Source organism: Nylanderia fulva, unplaced genomic scaffold, assembly GCF_048542155.1.
Source record: "Nylanderia fulva isolate GAGA-0341 unplaced genomic scaffold, ASM4854215v1 Scaffold4, whole genome shotgun sequence".
Taxonomy (NCBI): domain Eukaryota; kingdom Metazoa; phylum Arthropoda; class Insecta; order Hymenoptera; family Formicidae; genus Nylanderia; species Nylanderia fulva.
The window spans coordinates 7,849,018-7,869,050 of NW_028190476.1; the positions used below are offsets into that span (position 1 = coordinate 7,849,018).

Sequence of the window (20,033 nt, forward strand, 5' to 3'; positions counted from 1 at the left end):
ACGCGCATGTGCGACGGCGTCGGTCGCCGGTCGTCGACGCATAGTAGTAGTATCCGTACAGCTGCCTGTGTCTCGTCGGGGCTATCGCGCGCGTGCGTCTCTCTCTATCTTTCTCTCTCTCTCTCGCGCTCTCTCTTTCTCTCTCTTCTTTCGCATCTCCGTAGGCGCTCTATAGCTCAGCCACAACAACACAACACCGGAGGCTTTACTAACCGACTCGACGATGTCCGACTCCGAAACTGTCCGGACAAGTCTTCGATCGATCGGAGAGGATGAGGCATTATTATATATCTCTATCTCCGTTCCAGGCCTCTTCCTTCCGCTTATCCGGTTCTTTGACTTTTATGTATTATATTGGACGCAGTATGTGTTGTGCTTAGATGATTTTTAAATTGTCTACAGGGTGTTTCATAGGAAATTGCTGAAACTATAATCAGCTGTCAATTTTTCTATTTTTTTTTTTTTTTTTTTTTTGAGCGAATACATAATTAATTTAAAAACTACACTTATATTTTTTAGAATAAAATAGGAAAAACATTTTTTAATTATTGATAGCGTGTTAAAGTTGAAATTATTCAAACTCTAAAATACTTTTTCTTAATTTTTAGGACAAAAAATGTTTCTTACTTTTTTATAGTACAGGTGTCTCATAGAAAATTGCTGAAACTAATTAGCTGTCATTTTTTAATACATATACAGTTATTGAGAAAAAAATGTGTTGGAAAGAGGATAGCCTGCAGTTTTTAATGGATATAAATGTTTGTATACTAGTTTATTTTATTGATAAAAAGTAATAAAAAAGTGATAATAATCACATATGTAAACTAATGATAAATATTTTCGAAGTGCGCACCATTTGAATTTGTACAAAAATCTGTTCTCTTTTACGAAAACTCGTAAAAACTTTTTCTAACATGTCATTTTTAATATTATTGACGATCCTTTTAATAGCTGCTATTAAATCTGATACTCTTGAAAATATTCTTCCTTAGTTTATGTGATTATTAGCATTTTTTTCATTACTTTTTATCAATTCAATAAGCTGATATTTATATTTATTAAAAATTGCAGATTTTCCTCTTTCCAACACAATTTTTGTGTTCTCAATAACTGCATGCATTAAAAAATGACAGCTGATTATACTTTCAGCATTTTCCTGTAGGACACCCTATAGATAAATATAAGATAAAAATGTTTTATCTTAGATGAGATGAAGAGGATTTTTTTTTAAATATATCTCTAGATAAAACATGAAATTATATATGACGATTCATCTAATAGATAATTTATGGTTAATATTATTTTAAAAATCGCTTATGTAAATAATTATAAAAAAATGTAAATTTACATTAAAAAATGACAGCTGATTATACTTTCAGCATTTTCCTGTGGGACACCCTGTAGATAAAGATAAGATAAAAATATTTTATCGTAGATGAGATGAAGATGATTTTCTTTTAAATATATCTCTAGATAAAACATGAAATTATATATGGCGATTTATCTAATAAATAATTTCTAGATAATATTATTTTGAAAATTACTTATGTAAGTAATTATAAAAAAAAATGTAAATTATAAAGATACATGAAAATATATTCATATTTTTATTTTACTATGACTCTAAACGAAATTATCTGAATATTATTCTAATAATTTAATAAAGATAACACTTTTTTAATCTAAGATGCAGTTATAGATAAAACATATATTTTTACTATTTATATAAAGACCAGATGACGCTAAAATTTCATCTAAATGATCATCTATATAATTTAGATGACAGCAAACACTGATTAAGCGACGTATTGGAAACATGATATTGCGTTGTAAGACGGAACATGAGAATTCAAAGAGAGAATCGTATTTTTGGAACCGAAATTTGAAAATCCATTCGGAGAGAGTGCTGGTCCATTATATACAAGGTGTTCCAAACTTACCATATTATTCGTCAGTTTGCTATTTGGGAAAGTTTTTTTCGCAAACTAATCCAAATAGCAAACATACGTCACTTTGACGTTGTCTCTGGCGAACAAATTTTTCGATTATTTGAATTTCTTCATATCTCTTAGATTTAAAAAAAAACATTCATATTTTATATTATTTTTGTTAAATTTTTCTTTGTTTTAATTTATTTTGATTACTTGTTTATTTTAATTTAATTAATTTTGTATAAGATTGTTAAAATTTCATATTTCTTCTTTTAGCATCGAATTATTCTACGTCTTTTGTTGATTAGTAATTAGCAATTATAATCATATTATTTATACTGAAGGGATTTCTTTTTCTCGTTTATAAATATAAATAAATTTTTTATTAACAGTCGTGAATAATATAGATAATGTATTTAAAAGAATCTATAATATTTAATAAATATGCAGCACATATCCGTAGGATTTTTTTCAGGAGGAGGCATTCCATTTTTTTATTTCTTCATTTTTTTAAAATTTAATTTATTTTTATTTTTTTTTTATATTAAATATGCAAATAAATTCCAATATTTATTAAAAAGAAAAGCAAGTGTTTAATTTTTTTACTGGCGGTACACTATAATTATTTGTTTAAAAAATGTAAAAAATTCATGCGTATATAAAAATCGGACGTCATGTGATGCTTTACGAAGGACCTAATTATAAATAGCCTTACGCAGATAATAAATAAATTAATATCGATTTTATCCGTCTTTCCATGTCCGTATTTTAATGCGCATCGACGCGATGCGTCAAAAATGAGGATCATCAATAACATCCGTTATATGTAATGGAATTTTATTCATCAGAAATATTTATGTGGGATTTTGAGAGGGAAAACAACTGAAAGCACTGGCTCGTGTAATGACTCATCATTTTTAATGTAATTTTTATAGTAGCATAGTATAATATTAATTAATTAATTAAATTAATTATATATTAAATATTGTTTTCTTTTTGTATGCACTGTGTAACCGAGTAACAATACAGACGAGACTAGCAGATGGTGACCTTCGTAGCGCTATACTCCTCCCTTCCATCTTGGCGCAAAAATTAAAATTATTTGTCATTTTTCTTACATCGCTAATTAACGTGGATATTTCTGTTACATTTACGTTTATCTCTATTTAAAGTGTAAAGTCTCTCATTCCCGAAGCCCGACAGCGTTTTCATCGATTGCTCGTGAAACATAAAAGGGGGAGAAAAGCCCGCTCCGATTAGAATATATATTTATAATAATAAATTATTTTCATGTGCAAAAAAAGTAGAGACGACACATATGTTTGTAAAAAAAAATTATACTTTAATAAATAATATAAAGCGTAATATCATGATCATTTTAAAGAGACGGGCAACAACAATAGATGTCGAGCGTGAATATTCGAAGGATATGGACTGTCCTATATAAGATTTTCACTTGATAGATGTAATAAAAAGCGCGCTTTTTCGAATATATACGTATGAAATCGCGACGTGCATGTTTCAATGACTTACAACAATATATAATTTCACTTTATATATATATATATATATATATATATATATAATAAATAATAATAAATAATAATAAATAATAATAATAATTTTATAATTAATCAATTGTTTAATTTTATTCGAATTTTTTAGCGATTAATTCTTAAGGGACTTTGATTTTTTTTAATCGTTTAGATCGATCGGCCGATAAAAGTTGCCAATGCCTTCAAAATTGTTCAAACGTCGATCCTGTGACAATAATATGTGTAAGATACATAGAGAGAATTTCATTAAGAGTATAAGGGTGTGTATAAATAATATGCAGCACAGCTTTTCGGCAAGTTCGTAAGAGAATGTTTGCGCGTCCTGTGTTCTGGACAAGACAAAGATTTACAGCTAAGATTTTCGCGCGATTTTATATCAGTGGCAGTTGTCAAAAAAACACTATATTATTTCCCAAGTAGCACACTGATGTCATTAAACGTCAAACTGACGTTATTTTGACGTCGGTGATGTCATTTTGACATTTAATGATGTCAGTTTGACGTCGATGACGTCATTTTGACGTATAATGACTTCAGGTTGCTACCTGAGTGGTTCTAACTATATAATAAGGTTCCCTTAATTACGGTACTGTTCCTATGTGTCATCGGGTTTCTTACTATTTCTATATAAATCTCGACTGCAATTTTTGTTCACTTCTGTATATGCATAAACCGCAGAGTGCGGTTGTAGCAAAGTATCTATCTAGGTATCTTACGTCACAGAGTAAAAAAGGAAAAGAATATGTCAGATACCGACGATATAAAGGCACGACGGATTCCTCGATGCGTCGTGTCGCGAGAACGATGTGTAAGTGTATGTGCGTATGTGTGTGTGTGTGTGTGTGTGTGTGTGTGTGTGTGTGTGTGTTTGTATTACCAGCAAGCATTTTTTTTTTTACCATTCCGGAAACCGACTAGCTGGACTAAAACGACGTACCGAGCTCGCTTTAGTAACAATCGCGTGTCGACAATCTGGCATTTTATTCGTTAGAAATTGACGTTGTGCAAAGTATCGATGTACGATGACGCTATATAACGGAATAATCGTGGTGATGCGCGTTTATTTTTATATCTATAGCATAATGGAATATGCAATGACGATCACACTACCATATAGAAAAAACCGACGATGATTGATTTTGCGACGATCGACGGTTCACATGGAACAATAAGGAATAACACTAGTAATATAATGATGATGATAATAATAAGATGATAATAATAATAATAATAATAATATTAATAATTATATTAATAATAATAATAATAATTGTGATATATGTAAAATTGGAGAACTTGTACTCGTCGGGAGATAAATTCATCACGAAGATCATCACGTTCGCGCGCGCGCGATCGAATCAATTAACTGACACTTATTTGTCATGAATCAAATATTTGTAACCAATGATGCTATTCGTCAACGATTAATATCGAAAAGGCCAATCGATGGGTATGAAGATAGCGCTTTATCGTTGAGGAGGCTGAGCAACGAAGTCGAAGAACAAATCGCACCTTTAAATAACGCTCCGTGGATAGCGGCCGCTTCGTGTTACGCTGATCGCGATCATCGACCGGGCCTATTCTGAGCCGTCAAACAATCAAGCGGCATATACGAAGTATGATAGACAGCAGCGAAAAGAAGGCTCCTCGTGTCGCGGCGTTGCGCAGGAGCAGAAAGCGTAGCATTATTATCAGCAGCCCGAATTGCATAGTCCTGTGAAGCCAGTACAGTCTGTAACAGACGCAAATAAAACACATGTCAGACTGACGGATCTTTTTTTCTATAACACATTAAAGAAACAGATAGAGTATATAGGTAAAGAAATTCTTTGTTTCCTCTAAAAATCTATAAATAATACAAACTTCTACCCAGGTAGGAAACTGACGTCATTAAACGTCAAAATAACGTCATTTTGACGTTTAATGACGTCATTTGACGTCAAAAAGACGTACGCTTGCTACTTGGAATTCCTCACGTCCAAATAAAAAAAAAATGTATATATACCCATAATCAAAAATTCTAATAATGTCAAATCTCTGCTGATGTTTGAAAGATTTGATAAGACTCCTAGAGCCATGTTAGATTGTGACGTCAGCGGCGAAGGAGCACACTCTGAAAATTCTGTTTTCTCATCTACGACGTCACAATTCCAACATGCTCGATTAAGAGCTAGGAGCTTTAATATTGTTTTAGTTTTCAAGAAATAGATTTTAGAATGTTCTCTGAAGAAATTACACCGCAAAAAAGATATCTCACTTTGTGATGTGTGAACGAGCAGCTGGCAGTGTGTCCGGACTCTCTTTCAAAATAAAGTGTCGTATTCCCAAGATGTAATGCTCTAAGTACGACGGCCAATCGATCTGCCTGACGTCGAACATGAATGTTTCCCGATCCTCCGGACTGAGTTGTTCGCCGAGTCGTCGTACGTTGTCGTCTCTGAAGTTCCATTGCTTCGTGCTGAAGTACTCCAGGCACTTGCTGGCCTTGGAGAGCTTCGCCTGCACGCGGACCATTATTGGCCGCGAGCCCTTCAGCCGTGCCAGGATGTCTAGGATATGCGCGGGTAGCGTGTGCTGAAGCGTCACGCACAATTGATTGTAGATGATGGATCTGCGACAGTGACCGTCCGGATACCAAAGCGCATCGTTCGCCGGATGTACCCGGGAGTATTTAAGGGACAGCTCAACGAACTGCTTCCAAGTTATAGGGTTTTGCTGACCGGTGCAACAGTTGTAAATCGAGATGGTGTCGGTGCGATGCGTCGCGGTCCTCCATGCCGCGCAAATCATTAGATTTATCACTATGTCGACGGGCACCAAGTCTGCCACTTTATCCTTGTGGCACAGCATAGTTCTGTAAGCGAGACATTTTTATAGAAGATTTATATATGAAGATTATTAGGATATTAGCTAGCGAGGTATCTCAATATTTGTCCAACTAATATCCCAGGTAGCAAGCATCATTTTGACGTCCAATGATGTTAGTTTGACATTTAATGACGTCAGTTTGCTACTTGGGGTGTGTTATTGCAGTGTCATTGATTAGAACCAGAGATGTGTAAAATAGGTGTCCAAATCCATTTGAAATAGAAAATGCAAAATAAATTTTTCATTTTTACATTTTACACTTTGTATTTCGTATTTTAAATGCATATGCAGGATGTCCTAAAATTACAGGATACTCTATTAATAGGAAATTCCTAAAATTATTTAGAGACGATTTTTCTCGTCAGCGAAAATAAGGCACCAATAATTTTCAAGTTAAAATGATTGAAAATAAAGAGTTTTCCACAAACTAAGTCCTGTAGAAATAAAATATAACTAAAACCAGTCTTCAATCAAGCGTAAATTTGACAGTTTTATTTTCAGGTAGAGTTTACTTTAGTACTTTAGCAGAATTTTTATTTAAAGCAAAGTTACAAAGATACATGATGGCAAAAATTGGGAAACATGCAATAAATGATGATCTTCTTTATCTATGATCTATATATATTAAATAATCTTAGGAACCTCCTCATTAAGGCTTCTGGCTCTTCACCGCGACCATGTTGGATTATGACGTCAGAGGCGAGAAAATACACATTGTTCATCGATTATAAAGGGAAAAAGAGTTTTCGGAATATTTTAAAAGTGTGCTAAAGCAATCTGAAGTAATGTTTTATCGAAATAGCTTTTTATTTAAAAATGGCACGCAAGAATTTTTAGCATGTGCGTTTTCTCATCTCTGACGTCACGATTTCAATATGGCCGACGAGGAGCCAAGAGCCTTAACAAGGTTCCCTATAAATTTGGAATACCTTGTATATATTTCAAATGATACATCTCTGATTAGAACAGTCCTTGAACCCAGATAGACTGACGTCATTAAGCGTCAAAATGACGTTATTTTGCTACATTTTGACGTTTAACAGGGTATATACTCAAATCTTTTAAATAAATTCGATGATTTTCCAGATATATTTTTGTTCAAAATTCCAAGTAAAATTAAAGTATTTAAAAAAATTTTAAATACAATTTTAAATTAAGTTTATTTTTGTTATACATAATTTTTTAACATAAATAAAATATTTTTTAATATAATAATATAATATATTTTATAATAAAATATATTTTAATATACTTTATATAAAACTAATAAATTTTATATTATTTAAAGGTAGATTTGAAAATAAAATCAAAGCGGCAATTTTTTAAAAAATTCCCTGAGTTCAAAATAAATTCCATGAAAATATTCCAGGATTTTTTAAGGTAAAAAAATTCCCTGAAGATTCCACGTCTTCCAAGTTTTTTCCCAGGAGTATATATCCTGGTTTAATGACATCAGTTTGTTACTTGGCAAGGTCCTTAAAGTCAGTTACCTGAAGAAGCCTTTTGAGGCGGCAGCGATGATCCCGGTAGGTCCGTTGCAGTTGTCGACCCAACCCGCGACCGGTTCTCTGTAGGACGACAACACGATCGACGGCCTGACGATCGCCACCGGTAAGGAACCCCTTTCCCGCTGGAGCATCCGTTCGGCTAGTGCTTTGGTAAATGTGTACGTATTCGGCCGGCCGGCGATCAGATTTGGAGTCAGATCCTCAACCATCTTGTCGTCCATCCACTTTGTCAGAGCGATCACCTGCTCGGGCTCCTTTCCCACCGGATAAATCTCCTCGGCGACGTCATGCCGATCGCAATTGCAATACGCCGTCGAGACGTGAATGAGCGCCTGCGATTAAAAACTTGCGTTAATCACGTTTACGCTTTTTGTTTGTAAATTAACGAGAAACATGAATTGCGATTGCAACTTCCACCTCGGTAGGTTGATTGAACGTGCACTCCTAATGACTATTATATGTGTAAAGATTAAGTGTGTACACGAAAACATTACAAAAGATATACTTAGAAAAAAAAATGCGAAAAAATAAACATATATCTTTGTGATATATAAATAATGATCAGACAAAAGCTTATTTTTTTATTAATTAGATATATTTATTAATTCTATCCTTTTTTTATGTTTGTTTTTTTTATCTTAATTATATGTATAATAAAATTATATTTTATTTTTGCTCTGAACATGCTTTATATATGAACAGAGATATGATAAAAAATTTTCAATATTAAAATAATATGTAAATAATATTTTTTAATAATATGTAAATTTTTATTTACAAAACACACACATCATCGAAAAAAATTACTACTATGTATAAAATAAATGCTTGTTTTATACAATATAATATATAATGTATAAAAATATTATATTGTATTAATATACAATATTAAAGAACATTAAAGAACAAATATTTCTCCATATAACAATTTTTTCGACGAGCGTAAATTGGATACCTCTTTTATTGATTTAAAAAAATAATTTTTTAAAGGATAGAATTTTTATCTAAATATACCTAATTTTTTGCATAATATTAAAATTTGTCTCCCTTGCAGTGAGAAAAATACAAAAGAAATTTGCAAATAATTAATAAATAATAAATAAACATATGATTTCATATATATAATTCAATTAAACATTTTTTGCTTACGAATACTTAAAGATTAAAAAAAAATAATAATGATTAATGTGTTATTAAATACCACCGAGTTGGATATATATAAATTGATGTTTTGCACGTTTTCTTTCAAATATGTGCATACAAAAGTCAAAAATTAAATTTATTTATTTTTCTAGCTATACCTTTATAACATATTTATGACCTGTTTTTTTATATATAGACTTTCATTATAAATTGTAATTAGTATAAATTATAATATGAAAAGAATTATATACGCACGCGCGTAAAATTCTTCAATAGGCGATCGATGAATGTTTTAGAATAGAATCGCACGATATAATAAAAGAGTGCAAAATACAAAAATATACTCGTAAATAAAAACCGGCTCTATTTACCTTTTGAAATATGCGGAAGATACGGAATTGAATATATTTCAATATTAAGAAACTTGAACACAGAGCTAGAGAGCTGTTGATTAAATAAAAATCGACGTATGCCATGAACAAACGAAACGAAGCGTTCAAAAGATTCTCGAGAATTTATATCCCGAGAGAGATATATCGTATCTTTCGATGTTGTAGAGATGTACAAACCCTCCGTAGAGAATAGACACTGTAATCTTTCGTAAAGACATGCACATTCGTAAAATATAGGATCAGTTCATATAGCTACAGTGATTAAGGCTCCGGCATCCTTGCCGCGACCATGTTGGATTGTGACGTCAGAGGCGAGAAAGCGCGCGATGAAAATTCTTAGATGCCATTTATTTTAAATGAAAAAATATTTCGATGAAACACTTCAAATGGCTTTAACACGCTTTTAAAATACCTCGAAAATTATTCTTTTCCTTTGACAGTCAAATAATCGAGATATCACTGTCGTGCGAAATGACTGCGCATGCGCAAAGAGCAGACGAACTGGGGTCTTATATTACAGTCATTTTACAGCTGTTGATTGATTATAAATTATATAAAGAAAAAAGGATAGTTTTCGAGGTATTTTAAGAGTGTGCTAAAGCTATCTGAAGTGTTTATTTAATTTGAAAGTGGTAGCTAAGAATTTTTAGCGTATTTTCTCGCCTCTGACGTCACATAATATGATCGACGAGGAGTCAGGAGCCTTAAATCAATTTTGATTTACATAAGATTTACAACAAAAATCAATCTACGGCTCAAACGATTTTACGACTTAAATAGGAAAAAAGGAAGAAAAAATCTCGCATTTTTCTCTTACCTCTACGTTACGCATGCGGTGACATAATTGAACCAATCTTTTGGTACCCAGCATATTTATGGTGACCGAGAGTTTCAAGGCCTCGTCAAATTTCACGGTGGCTGCCGAGTGAAAGACGACGGATACGGATCGTATTAACATATCTTGATCGTCCGCCGAGATGCCCAGTTCCGGTTCCGTAACATCACCGGCCACGGGGATGATCTTCGACAGCTCGCCCGGAGAATCCCGCCGTAATTTCTCAAACAGCTGACAGGGCAGAAACAATAGTGATTTCGATTTTTTCGAAAAGATTATTATCAAGCAATGCAAAGAGCAGGTGATAATTACCGGTGCGTTTAAGAGTTCCTGCAGCCTCTCCTGCACGTCCTGACCCCTCTTGGGTCTCATCAGAAGATATATATTCTTGATATCCGGATATGATCTCAGTAGCTTCTCGACGAGAACTTTACCCATGAAACCAGTGCCTCCGGTTATAAAAATCGATCTATCTCTGTAAAAGTCTTTCACGGATGTGTACTCTCCGCCAGCCATCGTGGCCATATCAAGAATTTCTTAGTCAAGTCCTTTAAAAAAAAACATCAGGGATTAGAACAACATTCTCTAAATTACTATTAATTTATTTAATTATTCAAGTGCCCACGTAGCAGACTAACGTCATTGAACGTCAAAATGACATCTAATGACGTCAGTCTGCTCCTGGGTGATTTACGCAGTACAATAAACACAATTATTAAGTTAGCGGATTTATAAGTTTATTTATTTGTTATTTTATTTTTTAACTTATGCTTTGAAATAAAGCTAAATTTGACCAAAAATGACCAATTTTCAAATTTGAAAAAAAATTAATGTAATGGAAACGAATAGTTAATTACTAGTGTGCTATATGGAAACACCTATCTATCATAATCCACTAACGAAATTTAATAAAATTATCCAAAAAATTTGATTTATACTATGTTATTAATAATATCCTACCTAAATTATTTTGCCTGGAGTTTCCAGTAGAAAGTATAGCGAATTCCTATGTTTCTTTGCTTCCTTATGTTTCCGTTTCTATGTTTTTACATCCAAAATTACATACATTAGATGTAGAGTACGATATACAATAATAGATCAATTAAGCTGTAGAATGCAATGCTTACAAAGAATTGCAGATGATGCGGATGATAAGCGATAAATATCAAGGCATACATTATGCTTTCTCTGAATTGATATTTAATTTGTCACTTTAAGGCTCTTGGATCCTCATCGCCGTCATATTGGATTGCGCTGAGAATTCTTAGATGCCATTTACTTTAAATAAAAAGATATTTCGATGGAACACTATTTCAGATGGCTTTAGCACACTTCTAAAATACAATTATTCTTTTCCTTTGACAGTCAAATCAACAACCGTAAAATGATCATGATATCAGATTTTGTCATATTGAATGACTGCACATGTGTAAAGATATAATGTATGTTTAAATAATTTTACAATTAGATAAAAATGATGGAAATAAATGAAATGAAAATATGTAAATTCATCTTAGATAAGATAAAAATAGTTTTGTTTTAAATATATCCAGAAAAAGAAAAAATTATATGGCGATTCATCTACATAAGTTCTAGATAATATTATTTTTGAGTAAACACAATAAATAAGTAGTATTATTTTTATGTAAACACATTTGTAAAAAAATGTAAATTATAAAAGGAATATAAAAATATATTTATAGATAACACTTTTCTTCATCTTAAACTCATCACTTCATCTAAGACCTTATCTAATGCAAATATAGATATAATGTATATTTTTATTATCTATATAAAAGATATAAGATGACACCAAAATTTCATTTAGATGATCACTGCCAGACGGACTAACGATTGATTATAAAGAGAAAAGGATAGTTTTCGAGATATCTTAAGAGTGTGCTAAAGCTATCTGAAGTGCTGTTTCCAAATTTTTTATTTTTAAACGGCATCTAAGAATTTTTTAGCATGTGTTTTCTCGTCTCTGACGTCACAATTTCAACATGGCCGGCGAGGAGCCAGGAGCCTTAATGTTGTAACACTGTGATTTTATTTTAATTAATCAATGTTAACATTAATTTTTAACGTTACCTGGTCTGTGATTTGACCAATTTTCTCCCAATGATTATTCTTCTATTGTTCGAGCCTTGGGAAATAACGAGGCGCGGTAAAAACGGCTCTCAAAAATAAGGATGCAGCATCTGCGAAGGGTGCGACGTCTTTTTTTCACAAACGTATACGCCGTACCGTGACCTTCCAAGCGGATGCAAATCAAATCCAACGTTCGTCGGATTCATTTCACGTCTCTTACAGTTACGAACTTGTCTCTACAATGTACAGAAATTTTTTTTTTTTTAATTCATGAGAATCACGCATACGTATTTTTTTAACTCGAATATATATTACAAATATTGAATTTAAGAGCAATTTCGAGCAAGCGTTGATCTTCATACGCGTACTTTTATTAAGTGCAAATAGCAATTACATTGATATCGCAAAAATTATATTAGTAAATATTTGAACGTTTCGGCTCCCTTTTTTGGGCCATCTTCAGCGTAAACTACGTAAATCTGGTAAAAACAAAATCAAACGCAAACTAGTCGCAAAATAAAATTAAACCTGAACATGGTCATTATAAATATAAAAATTTTAAAATACGCATAAGAATCCGACAATTGTAGATATAATTCATGTTGCTGGTAACGTTTTCAACCTCTCAACGTCATTAGTAATCGCAAAATGTCGACAGAGTGTCGAATATATTTATTATTTGATTTTAAAAATAAGATTGAAGTCTATTTTAGAGGATTTAATTTCTTACAAAATTTAAAAGACAGAATTCTATTTGCAATTTTATGTTCCGGAAATATCTTATAATATATGCGCATATATACAGGGTGTCAGGGTACAGTAGTAATTATTCAGTAACGTTACTGAATAAAAATCACTATTTTATTATGCCCTACAGAAAAAAATGGTACGGGACTCTTCGACTCAGTTTTTCACGAGGAACATCGCATATAAATATTGGGCGCCAATTAAGTGACACCCTGTATATCTTGTAATATGTTTTTTATTTTTAATAAATTGTCTTGAGCAGACATATATTACACAAAACTCATATATAAAATTATAAATAAAATTCTGCCTCGATTTGCATACGATATATGATTTTTAATTCGTCTAAAATGAATTTTATACATATATGGTATTTTATCTTACACTTTAATATGATTTGATTGATTCTGAGAAGAATTAATGTTATATAAATATAGAAAAAAGATTTTTCATTAAAAACATATTTTGCTAATCTTACTATATCTTAATATATTTTAAAAATTAAATAAAAAGTGATAGATTTTGATAATTTAATTATGTATATCGTGTTCTTAGAAAAAATTGAATAGTTGTTGCTCAGGATCAAATTTCGAAGTTCTAATAAAAGGAGTAGAAAATACATTACTTTGCCATTTTTTTCGCAAGATTTGTCATTCATAAATCTAGATACAATACGCCTAAACGGAAAATGTGTTGAACCCGGAAGTGAAAGCAATAATGACGACTTCTGTTTCGCTCTTTTTTTATATCTATTGCATTCTACAATTTGTATCCATTTAAACATAATTCGAATTCTTTCATATATCTTTACAAGTACAGTTTGTGCAATTATAAGTTAAGTACTGCTTCTTTGACTTAATAGCTTTAATAAGTGACAATATAAGTATTAACTTTCTGCCCCCAGTTTGAGCACCGGAAGATGTGATTATTATTTAATTTTATATAATACATCTTTAATAAAATTAATTAAAATATGAAAAAAATATTAATAATTGTAATAATTATTAAATACATAAATAATTGAATAATATACAATGGCATAAAAATGCTTTCAATTTATGATTCTTTTTTATTTTTGAATATATTAATAAATTAATAAGTTTTACACAATTTATAATTTTATCAAATTTTCAAATTTATCATATTAATTATATTTAAAGAGAAATGATACCTAACTCTTTTATATTAAATTATTTTTATTTTTAATTAATTCGAAAGATATATATAATTTTATCAGGTCTGTAAAAAATTCCCTATCTAAAAATATATCTTATAAGTTTTATATATTATATAATGCATAATATATATTTTTCCAATTAGCAGAATTTATAATATTGAAATTTTTCTACAGAAATCACAAAAAGGATTTAAACAATAAATAATGAACTAACAATTTTCTAATATAAGTGTCACAAATTTTGCTTGTTATTTTTATTATTATATAAAACATATATTAATAATTACTGTTATATAACGTCGAAATAATTAGTTCATTTGGTGTTTCTAAAATATGGGAACTGATTAATAAAAAAAATTGTAAAATGTCTAAGATTACTCTTGATATAATTTTATCGGATATGGGTGATTTTATTATTATACATATATTAATAATAAAATATAATTTTTGTTATATACGTCGAAATAATCAGTTCATTTGGTGTTTCTAAAATATAAATAGGAAACTAATTAGTAAAAGAAAATTATAAAATGTCTAAGATTACTCTTGATAATTTTATTGGATATGGGCGACGGCTTTAAAGCGATGGAATAAGAGAGAACCGATAGGAGATCGATAATCGTCATGTAAGGGTGTCCGTATAAGCACGTCTTGCCAACCGATTTGCGAACAATGCAGCCTAACGTACCGTAAGCGGGTTACGAGGCTATTCGGTTTTATTGTTGCAAAAAGGAAGCGAGCTCTTGGACAAAATCGGATCGTTAGTCTGCAGAAATTTTCCCTAACAGGCAAGTCATTGCGAAGTATATTTATCGCGGGTGAACGAAAAATATTTGTTATCTTGCCGCATATCGAACATGACGTGATATGACGCGTCAGAGCTATATATCTCACATGTATTAGTTGTTAAGTATACCGTTTGTATCAATTGCCCAATGTAGTTGCATTTCTTTTTCTCTGGCATATGCAGGGTGTCCCAAACCTTACTGTACTCGTCATCACACATATCCAAAACATGCACGCGTATACACAACGCACGCATACATACATATGAATCATATTTTTAATTGCAAATTTTTATTAGACTAATCTAAATTTAGAGGATAACAGTGCTTTCTTTCGTGTCCTCTAATCCCAGGGAATGAGCATTTTTATTCATACAAAGTGCATATGTTTTATAAAAAGCACATATTATGATGAGGTTGACAGTTCGTCTGCAATTCGAGATGTCAAATCAAGATGAAAATAAAGAAAAAAAAATTGTTATTTCTCATTTTTTATATCAAATCGAATTGTCCTGGGATTATTGATGCATGTATTGCAATCGTAGAGAAGCATTTATAATTATATCAAATTAAAAAAAAAAGATATGCTAGAAGTACGAAAATATATGACTGCGTCGATAAAACAGAAATCGTGAGGGATTCCCTCAAGGGAATTCTAAACGTCCTTGAGAAATTATAAATGGGATATAAAATATATTTATATTTTTAAGTTTCTATTGCTTACTACTTAAGTTCTGCTTATTAAGTAATTTTATGTGCTATATTTTTTTTTTTTTTTTTTTTTTTTTTACAAAAGCTAATAATAAGTGCTAAGTAATAGTCAGTATTGTTCTTACTTATGATTTTAAAATTAGCTAGATAAAGATGAGATGAAAATATGTAAAGATTTTGTTTTAAATATATCTAGATAAAAGATAAAATTATATATAACAATTCATCTAGATAACTTCCAGATAATATTATTTTTAAGACTTATATTATAAACATAGTTATAAAAAAGAAATATAAAAATATATATATATATATATTGTATATTCATATTTTTTAATTTCTTTTTACGTGCTATAACTCTAAACTAAAATTATCTCAACATTATTTTAGATAATTTATCTATATAAAGATAAGATGACCCAAAATTTCATCTAGAATCTACATGATCATCTATATAATTTTATTTAAATAACAGTAAAAAAAACTGGTAATAATGGAACTGAACTTGTTAAAAGAATTGTCTTGAAAAATTACAGTCGGAAAGAGAAAAGTTCGTGTATTTTTATAATCCTCGATTTCTTCGCACAGTCGACATCACGCTACGTGCGGTTAATTGTCGACGTTTTACTAGCATGCAGAGGTTCACAATGCGACATTTACGTAACCATCGCAGTTTTTGAACATGCGCTGTCGTTGTAGACATTATGATTTATGGGGAAAAAAAACGAAAAGCGTCATTAACTAGAAATTTTTCCAAATGTATTAAGTTAAGTGACATTTATGAAGCGCAATAAAAAAATAAGATAAAGGTTTTTTCTGAATTTATTACTCGTTTTATATTGTTATGAAAAAAAATATCTACTTTATTAGATGTTATAAAAATTTTTATTTGTTTATTCCTTTTGTCGCAGAAAAGTTTTACTATCTTTTTTAACCAGAAAAGTTACGAAATCAGAAGCTTTTATTAGCAAGTGGTTGTAAAAGAGATTGATTTGCCTATAATCAGTTATGCAATTGATGCTCTTTTCATATACAATGTGTATTAACATATTCAATGTTAAGCTTGTATAAATTTAAACAATTAAATTGAGGAAAAACAGGCCATTTAAAGAAGCTAATGTTTGGATGTTAATAAGTCTTAAAGTGTCATATAATCTTGGAAAATATCATATATTCTTAAAAGTAAACATTTTGACTGTATTCAGTCTTTTACAACACATTCATTTAACCGAAAATATAAATATTTATGAATAGTGATAAAGTTAGTTCAATATAAAAAAAAAATATTAAATATCAAATGTAGAAAACTTCGCAACTGATGGAATAAAGGATGCTATGTTGATTAATATACATTGATTGATTGATTGTTTGCTAATTTGTATTAATGTTCTATGTTATACGTTAAATATTTATATTTTCAATTAAATGAATATATTGAAAAAGACTGAGTACAATCGAAACGTTTATTTTTAAGAATATGATATTTTCCAAGATTATGACAATTTAAAACCTTTTAACATGCAAACATTAGCTTGTTTAGTTGGCTGTTTTTTCACAATGTGTATTAATAGATCAAACAAAAAATACATGGTAACACTAATTCAATTTTTCAGCTTAAAGTTTTAAGTGAATTTTATCTCGAGATGGCTATTTTGATTATATCATTAATTTTATAAAGATATTTAATGAAGAAAGTTGTCAATTTGATGACAATTTCTCCCGACATTACTAGTGAAAATACAAATTAGTCAATTTATTGGCTCGTTAAATCTCTGAGACATTTATGTTATGTATGTAAGAAAAATCTAGATAACTATTATCTAGAGTTCTCATAATAATCCGACTATTATAACGTAACGTTGAGAAAGTGAAAACTCGATATTTTCCTTCGCAGAATTTTTTGCGCTATCGCTCATCTATAATATCTTACTTTCCGAAATATAAATGTCATATGCTGGTTGGGCACTTGTTATTAGTAAACAGGATAATTATGTAATACGAGTACGAGATTTTATTTCGTTCCGGATTCGGTTGGGAAATGGGGTATATATTATTGTTCATTTTTTTATCACTTATGTTATAATAACTATAAAAACGCCTTTCGTTCAAATTAATCACATCTTACTAATAACATCTTACGTAAATAGTGTCGATCATTTTTATGACATGTAACCGCCAATTACAAAATTTTACATCATCGTCCAGATAAACGTATAGTTTTACATAACAATAAAAAGGACGAAAAATTGAAGCTGCATCCTTTTTCTATGATTACACGTGTCATTTTGAGTTTTATTTTATTTAGTTATTTATTTTCAGTTGTCTCAACGTGAAAGAAATATAGATGGAATGCGAATAAAAATTAAACAAAAAAATACAAATAATGATCGATATTTTATGCAAATTGCAAGAAATAGATTTGCATTGCTTATTTATCGCAAATATGTGTAAACCCGAATCTACGCGCATTTTAATAAAAAAGACATATTGAATAAATATATATATATATATATTGTATTAATTTGTTAATATTTATCTCGACACTTTCAAAGGTATTTAAAATAACTTGAACAATCTCGTTCACCTTTTCTCTCGCAATATCTTTCGACGACGGATAAGACCGGATAAATTCGGTCGGGCGTATCGATAAGTGGTGCGAAAGACGCGAGTAGGCAAACACGTTCGAGCACAGATATGTAGGGACACATATAAACGTAGAAAACGGACACATGCGCGAGCGGGACGATTCTAGGTCACTGTCCTGACTTCAAGAGTTGCGATGCAACCGGGAGAAACGGAGCGTCCGTCCGGAGAGTCAGTCCGTTACACGTTGCTGTAAACCCGTTACGCGGCGAATCCGCGAGCGGGAACGTGATCGTGACCATGGTCATGATTGCAACCGCGACCGCGAAACCGATCGGCCACCCTCGCCGGGGATCGACCTCCCTCCCACCCACTTCGTCCTCCCACTTCTATTGCTTCCTCCCGGTTTTATTTCGGCCATCACTCTCACCATCCGTGTCCTCCTTGGTGATGACCAGGCTAGGTGTATCTCATTTCGCGTATGTCGCTCGCATAAGTATTTGCATAATCTCCTCTTTCGTGCCTAAACGTGAAAACCGGTATGATTGCAGTTCGCCTTTTACCAAATGTTGCAAGAACCCGAAAGGGCAGAAATAAGAGTGAAAAAAGTGAGCGACAAGCGTGTGGGACTTTCCAACGTTGCGCGAATCATTAGGTTTGGCTGTTTTGGCCGCGCCGCTGCACTGGTGCAATAAATTTGAGTAAAAAAATGCACATTTATTTCAGTCTTAACTTATTGCACCAGTACAGCAGCGCGGTAAAACAAACAAACCCATTATTACCCAATTTGACAGTTGCAACACTGGGGAAAGATTATGGATGTTTTCCATTTGGTGACACAAATCTAAAGTGTCTGTTAATTCTGTTTAGCTACACTAGTTCAGAGTTTATCTTATTCATTCTAATATTACCCAGTTTGGCAATTATAATACTGGAAAAGGATTATAGATGCTTTCCATTTAGTGACACAAATTGACACAAATCTAAAGTTTATTAATTCATTTATTTAGTTACACTAGTTCATAGTTTATCTTTTTTCTTCCAATTACCCAGTTATAACACTAGAAAAGGATTATGGATGCTTTCCATTTGGTGACACAAATTGACACAAATCTAGAGTCTGTTAATTCTGTTTAGCTACACTAGTAGTTCAGGGTTTATTTTTTTTCTAATATAAAATAAAAAACATAAACTCTGAACTATTCCAATGTCGCGCGAATCATTATTATCTAGTTTGACAATTGCAACACTAGAGTAGAATTATGGATTCCTTCCATTTATAGTGACACAAGTCGATACAAATCTAAAGTTCTGTTCTTTTTAGCTATACTAGTTCAGAGTTTATCTTTTTTATTTTATATTGGAAGGATAAAGATAAACTTTGAACTATTCCTACGTCGCGCGAATCATTATTATCCAGTTTGACAATTGCAACACTATAGGGAAAGATTATAGATGCTTTGCGTTTAATGACACAAGTCGATATAAATCTAAAGCTTGCTCTTTTGAACTATACTAGATCAGAATTTATCTTTTTCCTTCCGATATAAAAATAAAAAAGATAAATTCTGAACTAGCACAGCTAAAAAGTAAAAACCTTAAGACTAAATGGGAAACACTCTATAGCTCCCGTAGAGACCATAAGAACGTCCCAAAGAAGGAGTGGAGATATTACAAATTTCTCGACTATTGAAGCTCTCTCCGAG

General features: G+C 31.3%; 1 protein-coding gene across 2 annotated transcripts in view; it reads right to left on the reverse strand.

The window, feature by feature from the left end:
* Positions 1-2,827: 2,827 nt before the first annotated feature.
* LOC114941548 (fatty acyl-CoA reductase 1) overlaps positions 2,828-20,033 on the reverse strand; it is a 34,211-nt gene continuing 17,005 nt past the window's right edge. For both annotated transcript variants that reach the window (XM_029316566.2, XM_029316567.2), the window contains exons 2-8: positions 12,325-12,560; positions 11,194-11,271; positions 10,546-10,781; positions 10,216-10,464; positions 7,846-8,195; positions 5,745-6,341; positions 2,828-5,219 (exon numbers count right to left, since the gene is read on the reverse strand). In XM_029316566.2, the coding sequence (XP_029172399.2) occupies positions 5,078-5,219; positions 5,745-6,341; positions 7,846-8,195; positions 10,216-10,464; positions 10,546-10,758 (1,551 nt within the window). In that variant the 5' untranslated portion in view covers positions 10,759-10,781; positions 11,194-11,271; positions 12,325-12,560 and the 3' untranslated portion in view covers positions 2,828-5,077. The remainder of the gene's footprint in view (positions 5,220-5,744; positions 6,342-7,845; positions 8,196-10,215; positions 10,465-10,545; positions 10,782-11,193; positions 11,272-12,324; positions 12,561-20,033) is intronic.